Below are 16116 nucleotides of genomic sequence, written 5' to 3' on the forward strand. Positions count from 1 at the left end.
CTTCACACCTGCCTCATACCTGCCCCACACCCGCCCCACACTTGCTCCACACCTGCCTCATACCCCCTCCACACCCGCCCCACACCTCCATGCTGGCCCCATACCTGCTCCACACCTGCTCCACACCTGCCCCACACCTCCATGCTGGCCCCACACCTGCTCCACACCTGCCCCACACCCAACCCACACCTGCCCCACACCTGACCCACACCTGCCCCACACCTGCCTCATACCCACCCCACACCCACCCTACACCCGCTCCACACTCGCCCCACACCTGCCTCACACCTGCGCCACACCTGCCCCACACCCCCTCACACCCACTCCACACCCGCCTCACACCCGCGCCACACCCGCCTCACACCTGCTCCACACCTGCCTCACATCCACCCCACACCTGCCTCATACCCACCCCACACTCGCCCCACACCCGCCCCACACCCCCCTCACACCCGCTCCACACCCACCTCACACCCGCTCCACACCCGCCTCACACCCACTCCACACCCGCCTCACACCCGCGCCACACCCGCCCCACACCCGCCCCACACCCGCGCCACACCCGCCCCACACCTGCGCCACACCCGCCCCACACCCGCCTCACACCCGCTCCACACCCGCCCCACACCTGCGCCACACCCGTACCACACCTGCCTCACACCCGCACCACACCCACCCCACACCTGCCTCACATCCGCACGACACCCGCCCCACACCTGCCTCACACCTGCCTCGCAGCTGCTCCACACCTGCTACATTAGCATTTTTCACCCTATCAGCTCTGCTGGCTTTTCTTGTCAATCACCAGATATGAGACAGACAAAGTGTCACAATTCTCACCCAGACCAGAGGACAATCTGCTTCTGCTCAAAGGATTTGGGGGTGAATGTAGGGAGAGTGAGCATTTTTATTATTTTATTTCATCTCAAAAAGCGTGTTGACCTTTCCCAAGTGCTGACACAACTTGGACTTATTCATAAAAGAAATCAGAATGGCCCTTGTGGGAAAACACAGCAGCCCTGTCTGAGTGCCACTGAGGTGACCGAATTGCTGTGCGGTGCAGTTCTGAAGCTTCTGCTGGTCTCTTACGTGGCTCAGTCTGCGGGGAAAGGAGGCTCTGTTCTCCAGATTCCAGGGTGTCTGCCTTCAGGTCCAGGCTGTTTCCAGAAAAGATGAAAAAGCAGGGTGCCAGAGCACAGCCTCGTCTGACCCCTTTGGAACTGAGGGTACAGACATCACAACCCCCAGCTGCCTGCCCTGGTTTCAGCACTGGTGTTTGCTATCAGCTCCAAGCACATATAATTGCATTAGCAGCTTAGGATCTCAATGGGTTCTCCCAGCGCTGGCCTTTTTCCGTTCCTCTCTGTTACATGAAAGGCTCATAACAGAGAGAGGGAGCGGCGAGAAGCCACAGGCTGCTCTTAATGTCTTATGGGCAGGAACAGGGCGTAACAGTAATTACTGTAATCACTGCATTTCCTCTAGGATATTTAGGGAAGTCCAATCTTACAGCTTGAAGTAAAATCCAGCATAGAATTATTTTTAATTTTTAATTATTTGTATTACCAAACTAGCATGCTTATACTTTAAAAAAAAAACCACACACACACACACACACACAGTCCCAGCCGGGCATGGTGGCTCCCACCTGTAATCCCAGCACTTTGGGAGGCAACGAGGGAGGATCACTTGAGGTCAGGAGTTCAAGACCAGCCTGGCCAACATGGTGAAACTTTGTCTCTGTTAAAAATACAAAAATTAGCCGGGCATGGTGGCAGTAACCTGTAATCCCAGCTATTCGGGAGGCTAAGGCAGGAGAATTGCTCGAACCTGGGAGGCGGAGGTTGCACTGAGCCAAGATAGTGCCACTGCACTCCACCCTGGGCAACAGAGCGAGACTCTGTCTTTTTAAAAAAAAAAAAAAAAAAAAAAAAAAAAAAAAAAAAAAAAAAAAAAAACAGGCCCCTAAACAATGGAGAAGAATAAAAAAAAAAAAAAAAAAGGCTGCCCGTCATTCTCCATCCCAGTCCCATCCCCTAGAGAACATAAAGAAATTTAAGTATTCTTCTAGAAATGTTATGTTCATACATAAGCATATATAGTCTACCCTTTAAAAGTAAAGCATAAATGAGATTGTGCCATTGCCCTTGGGTAAAATGAACAATCTGATCAAATATTTTCCTCTCTGGGAGAAGCAGCTATCAGTAGAGACATAGACAACAGGGACTCACCAGGACTCACTCAGAGAGGCCAAATTCACAAAGACAGAAAGTAGAACGCTGTCTGCCAGGGGGAGAGGGGAGGGGAGGGAGTTAGTGTTTAAGGGATCCAGAATTTCAGAGGAGGAAGAGGAAAAAGTTCTGGAGATGGATGGCGGTGCTGGTTGCATAATGAATGTACTAAAACCACAGAACTGCACACTGGAAAATGGTTCAAATGGTCCATTTTATGTTTATGTTTATATATATATATATATATATATAAAACCACAATGAAATAATAAACAGATAGGTGAGCAGATAAATTAACTAAATAAACCCAGCCTCACCAGGACCAATTCTGGTGTTTCAATATTCCAGAATTATCACGGCAGCTGATGGACAGTTTGAGACTGTCCTCATTAGATGTTCTCATGTCCTGTGTTAAGGACTTAAGGCTCAGAATCACGGATTCCAGGCATGTGGGAGTGGTACGGACAGGAGCAGGAGTGGGAGCCCGTGTACAGGATGCGTTAGGGAAACAGAACTTTGCTATGTAGGGAGGGTATCTCGAGGCCAAGCCTTGACAGAGGCTGTGACGTGCGTCTCCTCCCAACCCCGTGTTACCTGGTCTAGAAAATGGCGTGAGCTAGGAGGCGGGAAGCGGGGCTTGGTTTTCTTGCTGTGAGCCAGATCTGTTGGAGTGGGATAATGCTGAAGTCAGAAAGACTTCTGAATCGAACCCTATAGTCACAGAAGTAGTTGGAGAGGGGGTGGGCTGAGAGGTGCAGGGAGGTGATGGAGAGAAGCTGGGGCTGTAATTCTGCCCTCATCCTAAAAGGCTCTATCTCATCCTTTAAAATCCCAAATCAACTGTAACCAGAACTTTTTTTTTTTTTTTTTTTGAGATGGAGTCTCGCTCTGTTGCTCAGGTGTGCAGTTGTGCAATCTCAGCTCACTGCAACCTCCGCCTCCTGGGTTCAAGTGATTATCCTGCCTCAGCCTCCCGAGTAGCTGGGACTACGGGCGCATGACACCATGCCTGGCTAATTTTCGTATTTTTAGTAGAGATGGGGTTTCACCATGTTGGCCAGGTTGGTCTCCAACTCCTGACCTCAGGTGATCCACCCACCTCCACCTCCCAAAGTGCTGGAATTACAGGCATGAGCCACCGCACCTGGCCATGACCAGAACTCTTGAGAGCATGTGCTCTCAACACTCAAAGTCCAAAAGTCTACCCAAGTTCAGGAAGAGAGTGGTTCTTCAGCTCTCCACCTCAAATTTTGTTTCTAGAAGGTTGCATGTAGGTCTGAAGAGTGACAGCATGTTTGTTTAACAGGAACTCAAAGCCAGCAGATCAGGAAAGGATACTTAAAAGGTTTGGAGTTTGGGCTACAGAGGTTTAAGATAGGTCTTTCATGGCAAGGAATGTTTGAAATTGGGCAAGATGTATGACATAACGATTTAGGAATGAGTGGATACAGGTAGGTGAGTTGAAGGGGGTTCTGACAAGTAAGACTGTTGTCTGGTAAATGAACTGTTTGCTCAAGTGAGCAAACCATTGTCCTGATAGGAAAGTGATTTGCTCAAACAAATTAGCTTGCATTAATTTCCTGAAGCCAACAGTGAAGTTATTTATTGGTTCAGAGGTTTATTTTTCTTAGCAAGAATTTTCTGGAGCAGAGAGGAAGTCACTGACACAGGTGGTCTCAATGCTCAGGCCAAGAGTTGAGTTGTGTAGCTCCAAGTAGACTCATTTCCCAGGGTCACCTGCTGGGCCATAATCAACAAGGTACAAGCTTAAGAGAGCTGTGCCGGGTTTTCAAGTTGCAAGGAAGACAGATTCACTGGTGTTTTCTTGAGTCACGGGTGTTGGTTTTAAGAAACTGGTGAAGTAAGGAAGCTAGAACTCTCCCAGGAACCAGGAACAGCTCTCACTGGCCGGCCTCAAGGAGGAGACCCGACTGGGGGACTGGAAGGTGGTTCAGATGTTTCAGAAGCTACAGTGGCTCCAGCAGTCAGACTGGGGTGTGATCTCACAGCATCAGGAGCCCTGAACACTGGCCCAAGGCTCAGCTTTGAATGCAGCTTGACCAGGTAAACCTGGAGACTGCATCAACACCCACAGCCTCCAACACCCCTGACCAGCTCATGGCCTTAATCCCAAACCCAGGTCCTAAACTACCTCTCACTGTGCATCACAAGTCACTGCCTGGCTTCCTGGCTTCTGATCTGCTGCCTTCTCCAATTCATGGCCTCACTTCATCCATTGATTGCCCCTGACTTTGAGCTACAGGTTTCACCAGCTGTGACTCTAGCCTCAGCTCTGGGGCCACACAGCCTCAAGCACCTGGGTCTTGCCCCAGCTCCAGATGCCTGTCCTAGGTAGCCCATCCTTGGGAAGCAGCAGACAAAACTGCATGTCAGAGACATAGCTCTGGTTGTCATGAGAAGACTGTATTGGAAAGAGGTCAAGGAGAGACAAGAATCTAAACTAAGGAGATGGCAGTAAAACTGGAGACTTGGCAACATAAGAAAGACCAGTGATGAATCTGCAGATGGGGTGGGACGAGTCAAGGATGGCTTCCAGTTTCTGGCTTGCTTAAGCCTGTGTGGGAAACAGGAGGAGGAGAAGATTCTGACGATCTGCTGCTGCTCAGGTCGACTTTGAGGATTCTGTGGATCACCCAGGAGAGAGGCTGGGTCTGTGGGTAGAAATAGAAACCTGGGGTTCAGGCTGGGGCTGGGGTAGGAGGCTTAGGAGATAATAGAAGTTGAATCTGGGAGTGCAGATGAAATCCCTGGGAAGCACCAGGATTTAAGAGGCTGGTGGAAGAAGAAGAGCCTGCCAATGAGAGGGAGAAGGAGCGCCAGCGATGGAGGAGGAAACCCACACAAATAATGTCTGAGAGAAACACACACACACACACACACATAATGGTAAAGATGATGGACGATGGACACAGGCAGGGCACGGTGGCTCATGCCTATAATCCCAGCACTTTGGGAGGCCGAAGCGGGTGGATCACTTGAGCTCAGGAGTTTAAGACCAGCCTGACCAACATGGTGAAACTGCCCCCCATCTCTACTAAAAATACAAAAATTATCCAGGCCTGGTGACACACACCTGTAGTCCCAGCTACTCAGGAGGCTGAGGCAGGAGAATCGCTTGAACCTGGAAGGCGGAGGTTGCAGTGAGCAGAGATCGTGCCACTGCACTCCAGCCTGGGTGACAGAGTGAGACTCTGTCTCTCAAAAAAAAAAAGAAGAAGAAGAAGATGGACACAGCATGAACAGCAGGTGTATCTGGGTAAGGGATAAGTGGGTATCTTATGTACTATTCTTCAACTTTTATATAAGTTCAGAATTATTTCCAAATGAAAATTAGAAAAACAAAACAAGGAAATGTACAAGAGGAAGACAGTCAATTACATAGACAGACCAAGTCAGATGAAGACTGAGGAGTATTCATCAGACGTACCCACAAATGTTCTTTGGGGATCTTGGCATGGGTACCATCCATGGGAAGGAGGGGACAGATGCCAGGCAGCAGGGTTAGTCAGTGAAATGGGAGGAGAGGAAGTGAGAAGGTGAGCGAGGTAAGAGGCTTGGCTGTGAATGGGAAAATAGGATAGGCTGTGGCCCAGGAATGACCCTCCAAGCCCCCACTATGGAAGCAATCCTTCCAAAGCACTTTGCACCCCAACATGGGGCACAAGAGGGGCCCTTCAGTGCTTGACAAATGGATGCATGAAAAGATGGATGAGTACATTTTCAACAAGGACCAAGCGAGCCTAGCCTCGGGGCTGCAGGCTCCTGGGCAGTGAGTGTTAATGGGGTGGGGGCTTGGTCACCCTGGGAAGGGGGCTGAGCAGGGGATCCTGTGTCCCCCAGCCTCATTCCACACACCGTGCTGCCTGCCTCTGATCCCCTTCACACTCAGACTCTGCTTGCCCAGGCCGCCCCAAGCTCTGCTCATCTCTACTCTGCACCCACCCCCCGACCTGGTGTTTCCCTCAGGTTCACACGCGAGGCGGCTCAGGACTGCGAGGTGCTGGGGCAGCGCATCCCCGCAGGTGCTGTGCTAGAGATGGCCGTGGGTGCCCTGCACCATGACCCTGAGCACTGGCCAAGCCCAGAGACCTTCGACCCTGAAAGGTGAGTGCTGCGCCTTTTAAAAAGCTCTGAAGGCATGTGTGTGGGGTATAAATTTACCAGTGGAGGCAGCAGCCAGGAGGCACAGACTTAGCAAAAGTGTCCCCAAATAGTCAAAACTTATGGCAATTCAGATAGATGTTTGCAAGGCATAATTTCCAAAGGAAGTAATTATACCATTTTTTCAAGGTCCAAACTGAATCCAGACATTTAGCATTTCAGCAGCCCTGCATGCAAGAAACAAGGCAATTTCAAATGATTGTCTTCCATTCATTCAAGCCAGGACATGGGATACAGGATTGTATTTCAGGTCTGCACTGGAAAGTAACAGAACATCATTTCCTGTTTTAAAAACGGGCGTCTATGCCAAAACAACAGCTTCAGCTAATGTCTCCATGAATCTAAATTCATGGGATCTGCTGGTTGACCTGGGTCCCCTCCTTCCACCACCTGGCTTTGGTTGTCTCCTCTCATTTCTGGACTCTGTGATTGGAAACATCTGAGCAGGCGGCCACACCCTGGTCCTCATCAGAACCAGTCAATACCCCTCTGTGTGCGTGGTCTGGCAAGGGAAAGGCTGGCCCGGCACCAGTTGTGTTTTCACCTTTCGTGGCTCCAACTGAATTCAGCCCAAGTCTACAACCCAGTCACTGGGAAAGCGTGAGCAATGGGATCTACACAAATAATATTCCACAGACATCAGCTCCTGAACACGCTGCAGCCACAGGGCTTACAGCCTCACAATAAAGTCCAGGGTAGTAAAAGGTGAGCTCGCTGTTCCAGAAGAGTGCCACCTAGCTTCACTGTCATGGGCTGCACGCTGCAGGCAAATGCACTACTTGGTAGGAGATTCAGCAGTTCTGAGGAAGGGCCTCCAGCTCTCCAGGTACTGCAGCTCCCAATGGTTCAAGTGTCTAGTGCAGGGGCCTGCAAAGCAAGCATGCGCAGGAGAGGTGCTGCCAGTGTGGTTCAAGAGACCTGCAGGGCAAGTCAGTAGGACACGCCCCCCAGAGTGGGCCCGGGAGGTGCTGAGGTGCCTGGTGCCCTGCCAAGGAAGTAAGCAGGTGGTGGCTGGGTCATCCTGTGGGAGGGGAGGTGGTGCCCTGGGCCCAGGTGAGGACTAGGATCGCCAAGCCCTGGGGTTCAGGGATGCCGTGTTTAGACTCTGACTGTGGGTGGCGGTGAGTCTGTGGGCTTATTAACCACACATCGAATTCCTAAGGAGAGGCGGGGAGGGCGCTGTGGACATTCCAGGTGATTCTGCGGATTCAGCTCTGCCTCTGGGGCTGTGCAGGAAGACAGGAGGCCAGGAGCAGAGAGTGACTGAGGCTCAGGAATGAGCAGCCATAAGCTCCCAGAGCCTTGGGGACATCCTTGTCTCAGATGCAGGGGTGGCTCAGCTGGAGTACAGGGCTGCAGAGGGGAGGAAGAGGGTGTTCTGAGCCAGCCCTGACCACACGGACCTGCAGGTTCACCGCTGAGGCCCAGCAGCAGCACCGGCCCTTCACGTACCTGCCCTTCGGGGCCGGCCCACGGAGCTGCCTTGGGGTGCGGCTAGGGCTGCTGGAGGTCAAGTTGACACTGCTCCATGTGCTGCACAAGTTCCAGTTCCAAGCCTGCCCTGAGACCCAGGTGAGGCCCCACTGCTCAGAGGCAGGGGCAGGGGCGGGGGTGGGGGGGCCACCCCAGTTCTCTGCATGAGAGCGGGCCAGCCTGGGGGCAGCATCAGGCTCTGCCTCTGTGAGCCTGGGCGAGCTCCTTAACCTCTCTTGGCCTCAGTTTCTTGATCCATAAAGTGGAGATGATAATAACACCCTCTACCTCTTAACGTCCTGTGAGGATTCAGTGAGTTCACATAGCACTCAGATAAGCCGTGGCACGCTAACCCGAGGACATGTTAATCATTGTTATTAGTATTGTTCTCTGCACATCAGGGCTGGACCTCACCTCGCTGTAGCTCTTCTCACTTCCACAAAGGGCACAGAGACAATGGCATTTGCAGTTGTGACATGTGCCTGCCTTTGTGGGGTGGGGGGTGCATGGCTGGTCCTACAGAGGCTGGAGACACTTCCTCTGGCTCCTCCTGACAGAGCAAGGTGCTGTCTGCTTGGAGGGGAAGCTGAGGGGTTTCAACTCCTTGAAGGGTACCCCCAGCTTTGCCTTCCCCTCTTGTGCAGACACTCACATGTCCCCATGGCCACAGCCTGGTCCCTCTCACAAGTGGTGACACAGACTCTTCCCAACAACATATGCCTTCATTCCTGAGGTCCCAGACTGGTGCACAGACCCTGTCCTCACCCAGAGAGCTGGGCTCCCCTGAAATGGGGCCCTACCCACTTTTCCAGCACTATTTCCCCCGCACATCACACACTCCAGATCCAGCAGACCAATTCCTCAACACGTCAGGGAGCTTATATCATCCCCTTTCACACAGCAATCTCGCAGAGTAGGAGTGACTATTCCCATTCTTTAGATGAGAAACTAAAGCTCGGAGAGGTTAAATAACTTGCCTAAGGCCACACAGTTGGACTGCCGGCTTCGTGATGGCAGGGACCCAGCCTGTCATATTCACTGTTGGACTCTGCAGCATCTAGCTTAATGTCAGGTGCATGACAGGGACTGACTCATTCATTCAACATGAATGAGCAAATGGATAAGCAGCCAGAGATGCAAGAAACGGGGGTCCTCACCCAGATCCTGCTGACTCCCAAGCTCTCCCTCCTTCCTGACATCCGACTGCATCTCTGCACAGCGTTAGCTATTCCCTGTCCATTCCAACCACTGCTGTCCCCTGCACCTATCCTCATGCTGGTCCTGCCACCCGGAACCCTCCGTTCAGCTGCAGACCTGGACACGCAGGCACAGGAAGGCATAAGGACACAGTGACAGCGACAATTCTAGATTGAAACAGGCAGTGTCTCTGACAGAGAACATGGGACCAGCTGCTGGTCCTGGAAGAATAATGAGCTTAGGTGGGGGACACAAGAGTCTGAGGTACTGAAATTGAGCGCATTCACACACTCTAGGCTGGAGAGAGGGAGGGGCAGATCGACAGCGCAGAGCCAAACCAAGTGAGGTCAAGGGGCAGACGGAGGAGCAGCCCCACTGCGTCAGGGCTTCCACGTGTGTGGGGCTTGCCTCACTTCCCCATGATCTCTATGTAACAGCCAGCCCAGTCTCCCAAAACACTGCTTATGCCTGGCACTCCCCAGCTTAAAAACCAGCCATGAGTCGAGGGCTCCCCATTCTTCCTTGTCTGCTGACAAGTGCTAGGGCCTGCAGCTTTTTCAGATGCCTTTGAGGGCTGTGGTTCCTACAGGAGACACGTACAGCCCCAAGCAGTAAGACCCTGGTGACTCATTGCTGTCACATTAGCCACTGGGTCATCATTTTACTCATAGCTCCAGAGGAAACCCAACTCCTTGAGTAATTCTTTGGCTTTTCTTCAAAGCCCCAAGTCCACCACTGGCTCTGCCTTTTGGACATAGGAAAGCTTTCTGGATGTCAGTGAGGCCAGACCACAGCACATATGAGCAGGAACAGCATGAAGCGGCTCTCCCCAGAGCCCCTCAGCCAGAGGGCATTGCTGTTACTGGCCAGGACTGGGGAGTGAGATGGGGAGGATCGGCAGGGATGGCTGCAGTCACTGAAAGATAGGTTTGGGCCTTTGCTCTCTGCTTTCCTCTTCTGTGACCTTGGACAAGGGACTTGGCCTTCTTGAACCTCCAAGTCTTCATTTGTACAGTGAGACGCTACTACCTCTTTGACAAATATTTTAATTTTCTCTACTTTAGGTACCGCTGCAGCTAGAATCCAAATCTGCCCTAGGTCCAAAAAACGGTGTCTATATCAAGATTGTATCCCGCTGACACAGAAGGCCGCCAGGTGGAGGGAGGGCACCCCAAAATTCAAAGAAAACCCTGAGTGTGGATATTCAGAATGTTGGGAAAATGTCACTGAAGGGATTGAAAGAGTGCCTGGCATGCAAGGATAAGAGGTTCTTTACATAACATTTCCTAAATGCTTAATAAATGTTTGTTGCACTTAGTTTTGACATTGCCAGTGGGGTTTGAACCAGTGCTCTAACTCCCTAAATGAAGGACTGCTGATAAATAAGCGAAAATGTAGTTTTGACAAAACAACTGAGAATGTGGGGTTTCAAAGGAAGTCCCAGGCTTGTGCTGAAAGGAATCCATGGTGCAGGGCACACGAGGACACCCAGGTAAGCCTGTCCTGATGGCACCAGCTCATGGCTCTTTCGGCTTCTCGTGCATTGTGGAGTTGTAGAGAATGACATTTATCAGTAGTTCAACCTCAACAGTGGTTCCAAAGCTTTATAATGCTTTGATTTTCCTAGGTAGGGTAGTACCAACTTTCTAGTCAAGTTTTAATCGACAGAAAAAGGAGAGAGTCTGAAAAATGACATACTTTTTCTTTTAAAGAACACTGTATTGGCCGGGCGCAGTGGCTCATGCCTGTAATCCCAGCACTTTGGGAGGCCGAGGCGGGTGGATTGCCTGAGGTCAGGCATTCGAGACCAGTCTGGCCAACATGGTGAAACCCTGTATCTATTAAAAATACAAAAAAATTAGCCAGGCGTGGTGGCGCGTGCCTGTAATCCCAGCTACTTGGTAGGCTGAGGCAGGGGAATTGCTTGAACCAGGGAGGTGGAGGTTGCAGTGAGCCGAGATCGCGCCACTGCATGCCAGCCTGGGTGACAGAGCAAGACTCCATCTCAAAAAGAAACAAAAAAACACTATATTAATTTTGATCAAAGAATCAAAACACAGAGGTGATTTTTTGTAAAAGTAATTATTGTGCTGCTAAGCAGTTCACATTCAACCAAGCACTTGCAAGGTCAGTCTCAAGGTCAGCCACCAGCAGCTGTGCACTCGTGGCTGCTGGTGAAGAGCAGCATCACCTCCGTGCCTCAGGGGCCTCTTCTGTAAAATAAGGAGGCTGGCCCCAATCAAAGACCTCTTCCTCCTCTAGTTGACACCTGAGCAGCTTTAAGGGGTTGGATGTTGTATAGAGAACGATCTTGCAGAAATCTGGAAGCCCCTTATGTGGCACCCAGATGCTGATGACCCACCTTTAGAAACTTCAGGCCATTTTGTGAGTGTTGGCAGAACGGGTTTCCACATATTCACTGCTGGGACTGCCGCCTCCAATGTTTGATGGTCCTCCATCCCCTTCAGCCCCAAGCACCCACTGCGTCCCTCAAAGTACCCCATGGGCGGGGCCCTTTCTCTCATTCTCTGGCCCTCCGGGCAGGAAGAGGACACCCCAGCTGCCCAGCACCGGGCCAGGCCTGTGAGTGACTGCTGCCTCAAGGTGCAGGGCTGTCCTGTGGCCCTCCCCACACCCTTGTTGCCACCACCTGCCCTTCTCCATTACCTGGCCCCTCTGCAATGCCCAGCCTGGGACTCAGACTCACTGAAGAAAACCATCGGCCTCCCTGCCTGTCCCACAATCCCTGACCTCCCCATGGCCACCACCACCATAGAACCTCAGCCTGCAGACAGGCCCAATGGCGCACTCAGCTCCCTGCCTGGAACACAGCCCCACAACCTGAGCCGTCCCTTGGGACCTCTGGCCCCACTCCCCGGGCCGTCAGCTCCATCCAGCTTCCCTCACCTTCCCCGTTCAGGTGGTCATCACCTTCAGACACAGTGGTAGAGGCCTCCTCATGTGCTGGGGTCACTGGACTCCAGTCCTTCTACTGTGTGAACCCACCAACCCCACCTCTGCTTAAATCCCACTGTTCACATCCAATACCAGCTATCACAGGGCAGGGAACTGTACCGCCTGGTCCTCCAAAAAACCCTCTTGCTAGATTCCCAACTGGGTCCTCACAAAGATTCTGGCCAATCCCACACACATACACCCATGTTCCAGACCCTGCCACCTCTTGGCACCAAACATCTTGAGAGTCACAATCATTTCGACCCCTTCCCATCACAACGTCCACCCTTTCTGCACCGGCAGGAACAGCTCCCTCCCCGTCATCAGGCAATCTGGCCACATGGCTCCCACCCTCCCTAGCATTGCTGGTCCAAGGAGTTGCTCTTCCTAACCTGCTTTCTCCCAGGTCACCCAGTCATGGCTGCCGCAGTCTTCACAGCTCAGTGGACTTTTCCAGAGCATTTGAGCACCTCCCACCAGATCCCTCTGGCCGCTCTCCCCATCTACACCCTCAATGAACCAGTTCTGCTCCCCGAATCTCCCCAGCTCCCAGATGATTCAGAAGCATAGGATCAGTTCACTTACATGTGAGCAACAGACGTAATTTAATGGTTTTCTCTGACACCTCTTTGCCCCCTGCCCAACTACACCATAGCAGAACCAATGACTTAATGAAAAAGCAGTGAGTGAAATGGCAGGATCAGTCAGGCTGCGAGGGAAATTTGGAGGGGTTCTGAAAATCATACCACGGATAACCACGTGGCTGACCCAGCTGCTGGGTGAAGCTGTGTTCTTGCTGTTTCTCTGGTCACTTACCTTGGATCTCCTCCAGCTTGACTGTACTTGCCTGTGTTAAGGTTTCAGATCACTCCAAAGATGGAAAAATGGTTCATACTCACCTTGGACCTGAGAAATACAGACAAGCCAACTGAAGCCCAAGCAGCAAGCTGCCAGCAGACACATGTCCTCGGGAAGGTGGAGGCTGGGCAAAAAGCAGGTAGTGAGGACCGAGCAGGGAGGGCTGCCAGCCCCTCTGCCAACAGGACCAGAACCAGCCAATGCCCAGAAGGGAGGCTCCTGTAAACTGCCACATGTCGGGGACACACACAACACACTCTCCACATGCACAGCACATTGCTCAATGGTGAACCTGGGTCTTATGGGGCCTGAAACTTACCTACGAATTGGAGGAAAGAAAAAAAATACGTAACGTTTGCAAATTTTACCAAAACCTATGACCACGTGACCATATTGCTAGGGCCCCTCCTAGGGCCTGGGGAGGGGCTCCAGCAAGTGAGGGGCCCTGAACCTTCAGCTTCATTGTCTTCATAATAAACCCACACATAGCTCACCAAGCCGTGACATCAGCTCTGTCACAGCCCCAATACGGTCTGAATGTTATGACCCCCAAAATTCCAATGTTGAAATCCTCACCCCTGAGGTGATGGTATTTAAAGTAGAGGTGATGAAACCACCAGGGCGGAGCCCTCATGAATGAGATTCAGTGCCTTATAAAAGAGGCCCTTACACCGTGTGGGGTTACAGTGAGAAGACTGAATCTATGAGGAAACAGGAGGTTGGACTTTCCAGACTCCAAACCTGGGAAATAAACGTCTGCTGTTTATGAGCCGCTCAGTCGATGGTGTTTTGTTACAGCAGCCCAAATGAACAAAGGCAATCCCTGACTCTCAGAAAAACGCCTGGCACCCAGCAGGTGCTCAATCAATAGACGCAGACAAATGAGCTTCAGTCTTCATCCACTTTGGATAAATTTTCTTTTATTTCCATACTCTTTTGTGACATGTGTGGCACAGGTATTCAATCTCATGGGGATGTTTATTAAAACCTGCATTCAGAGGGTTCCAGTGTGCTTAGGAAATGTGGGTTTGGGCACTCACAGGCCAAGCCTGGGGGTCCTCGGGGAAGCTACTCCTCCAGGTCACCTGCCAAGTGGATGTGCTTCCTTGGGCAATGGGTGACCCTACCAGGACAAGGGGAACCAGCAGGGACTCGATGGCACCACATAGCAGCCACCTGTTCTGACAATGTGACACAGACCAACTAATGCCAGAGCCCAGGAGAAGCCACAGCAGAGCTGCCTGGGTTGGTGTCAGAGCAACAGGTGGAAGTGACTATGCCACCCCTGGGCTGTCCTCCACCAGTGGCTACTGTGTCATTCTGGTAAAACTATGATGCCATGAGACTCTGAAAAACCGAATCACTGCAGAGACAAACTCATAAAAATTAAAACCAATCCATAAAATTGTATCTAGAAACTCTGTCCCTGGTGCCAATAAGCAGCAAAGTCAACAAAGAGTAAAAACTAAAACTTCAACATATTATTAAAAAGCAAAAACTGGACTCAACTACAATCACTTCTGGTTAGTCCACTAGTGAGCCCAAAAGTGACTTAAAAGTAAAAATCATTATTAGCAATAGATTAATGATATAACTTCATTGAGAGGTCAACATTAAATGAATAGTTCATTAAAAGTTTTCTGTTTAAAAAGAAAAGGAAAGGCCCAAATTGCCATTTCAAGGCAGAGCAGGCGAAAGGCCTGGAACACTCTGGTGCACTCACTGTCGGCTGCTGAACAGGGAGCCCAAGGCCAGCAGGATGGAGGGCGTGACCGAGGGCTTGGAGGAGGTGGTGTACTGGATGAGATACTCCGGGTAGACCTGATGTTTCTCAAAGATCACAAAGATGGATGGGTCAGACACGCTGTTCACGCAGCTATCATAGAAGGCATTGCTCCGGCCCTCCTTGGCTGGGGGGCGGACAAAGGAGGCATTGCCCCTGACGAACTCGCCCACCAGCACCCGGGCCAGGAACATTGTGTGGGTCTGCGTGTCGGATTTGCTGTAGTGGTGGGAATACGCAGCATCTCGGGCAAAGTAGCTCCCTGAAATGACACACGAGGGCTCAGCTGGGTGCCTGGTGGAGGGGCCCGCAGCCAGGAAGGGTCAGCCCACTCCGGACAGCGTCCTGGTGATGTGCAAAACCAGGGGCCTCTACTCTTCCGCCCTGCATCTCCCTCCCTCCCTCTGTGCCATGTCTCCACTCTCCCTCATGAAGTCATACGCATCAGTGACACCAACACCCTTCTGAGTGGCAGCATCTGAGGAGTTACTAAACTGAGAGCACAAACTCCTTTCAAGTTCCAGATCTGCCCCACAAAACCTAAAGGCCTCTGGACACGTCACTACTTAATCCCCAAAACCTCAGATTCCTCAGGCATAAAATGGGGCTGTTCAGCCCAACCTCACAGGGTTGTCATGGAAAATGAATGAGATCCCATATGTGGAAGCAGTCTGAAGACTCCGGCAGCCCAATGAATAGAATTATGAGCCTTGTCAAATGGAAACCTGAGTTGGAAGCTGTCACCTATACATTTGAATTCACAAGTCTACCACTGGCGGCTGTCCATCTTGACCCCACGCCATTGCTACCTCAGACGGGAACTGACTGATGGACCTGAACATGGACTGCTGGGCAGAAAATGTTCTCAACTTGGTAAGCATAATGTGGTTACAGAAGATAATGTCCTGTTCTTGGGATGTGTTAAAGGGTGAAAGGAGACAATATATGCCACCTACCTGAAAATGGTTCAGAAAGAGAGAGAGGGAGAGAGAAAGAGAGAAGTGGCAACATGTTAAAACCAATGAATCCAGGTAAAATGTACCCAAAGAGTTTTTCTTTACTATTATTCCAATTTTCTTGAATTTGGAATTATTTCCAAAGAAATAACATTTTAAAACTTTCTTTGGCAAGTTTAAAAATAACTAAGAAGACAAGAGAACACTCAGATAACTCACAGGATAGCTAGAATACATGTTTACGTGAGTATCTCTGAGGGTTTCTGGTTTCTATTCTAAGGAAATCAATAGTAAAGGCACAGTCAGGGACTTGATCAGGGCTGGGAAGGTATCCCCTCTCCTCTCGCATCTCTGTCACCATCTTCCAGGGCCTCTGCTCCACAGGGAAGCAACACACCAGCCTAGGCAGGCCACCCTGCCCACGTCTGGGGTCAAGCTCCTGGTCATGCCCAGAGAAGCAAGAGCAAGGAGGTGGCTGGTA

General features: G+C 51.1%; 2 protein-coding genes across 5 annotated transcripts in view; one reads left to right on the plus strand and one right to left on the minus strand.

The window, feature by feature from the left end:
• TBXAS1 (thromboxane A synthase 1) overlaps positions 1-10452 on the plus strand; it is a 199133-nt gene extending 188681 nt beyond the window's left edge. For 3 of the 4 annotated variants that reach the window (XM_025380316.1, XM_025380312.1, XM_025380313.1), the window contains 3 exons: positions 6219-6356; positions 7823-7985; positions 10148-10415. In XM_025380316.1, coding sequence (XP_025236101.1) covers positions 6219-6356; positions 7823-7985; positions 10148-10222 — 376 coding nt within the window. In that variant the 3' untranslated portion in view covers positions 10223-10415. Of the gene's footprint in view, positions 1-6218; positions 6357-7822; positions 7986-10147 lie in introns of all 4 variants that reach the window. The other variant, XM_025380315.1, reaches the window with a different exon arrangement.
• A 3342-nt stretch (positions 10453-13794) lies between these two features.
• PARP12 (poly(ADP-ribose) polymerase family member 12) overlaps positions 13795-16116 on the minus strand; it is a 40333-nt gene continuing 38011 nt past the window's right edge. Inside the window, exon 12 of the mRNA XM_025380793.1 lies at positions 13795-14941. Coding sequence (XP_025236578.1) covers positions 14616-14941 — 326 coding nt within the window. The 3' untranslated portion in view covers positions 13795-14615. The remainder of the gene's footprint in view (positions 14942-16116) is intronic.

Source organism: Theropithecus gelada, chromosome 3 (genome assembly GCF_003255815.1).
Source record: "Theropithecus gelada isolate Dixy chromosome 3, Tgel_1.0, whole genome shotgun sequence".
In the NCBI taxonomy this organism is placed as follows: domain Eukaryota; kingdom Metazoa; phylum Chordata; class Mammalia; order Primates; family Cercopithecidae; genus Theropithecus; species Theropithecus gelada.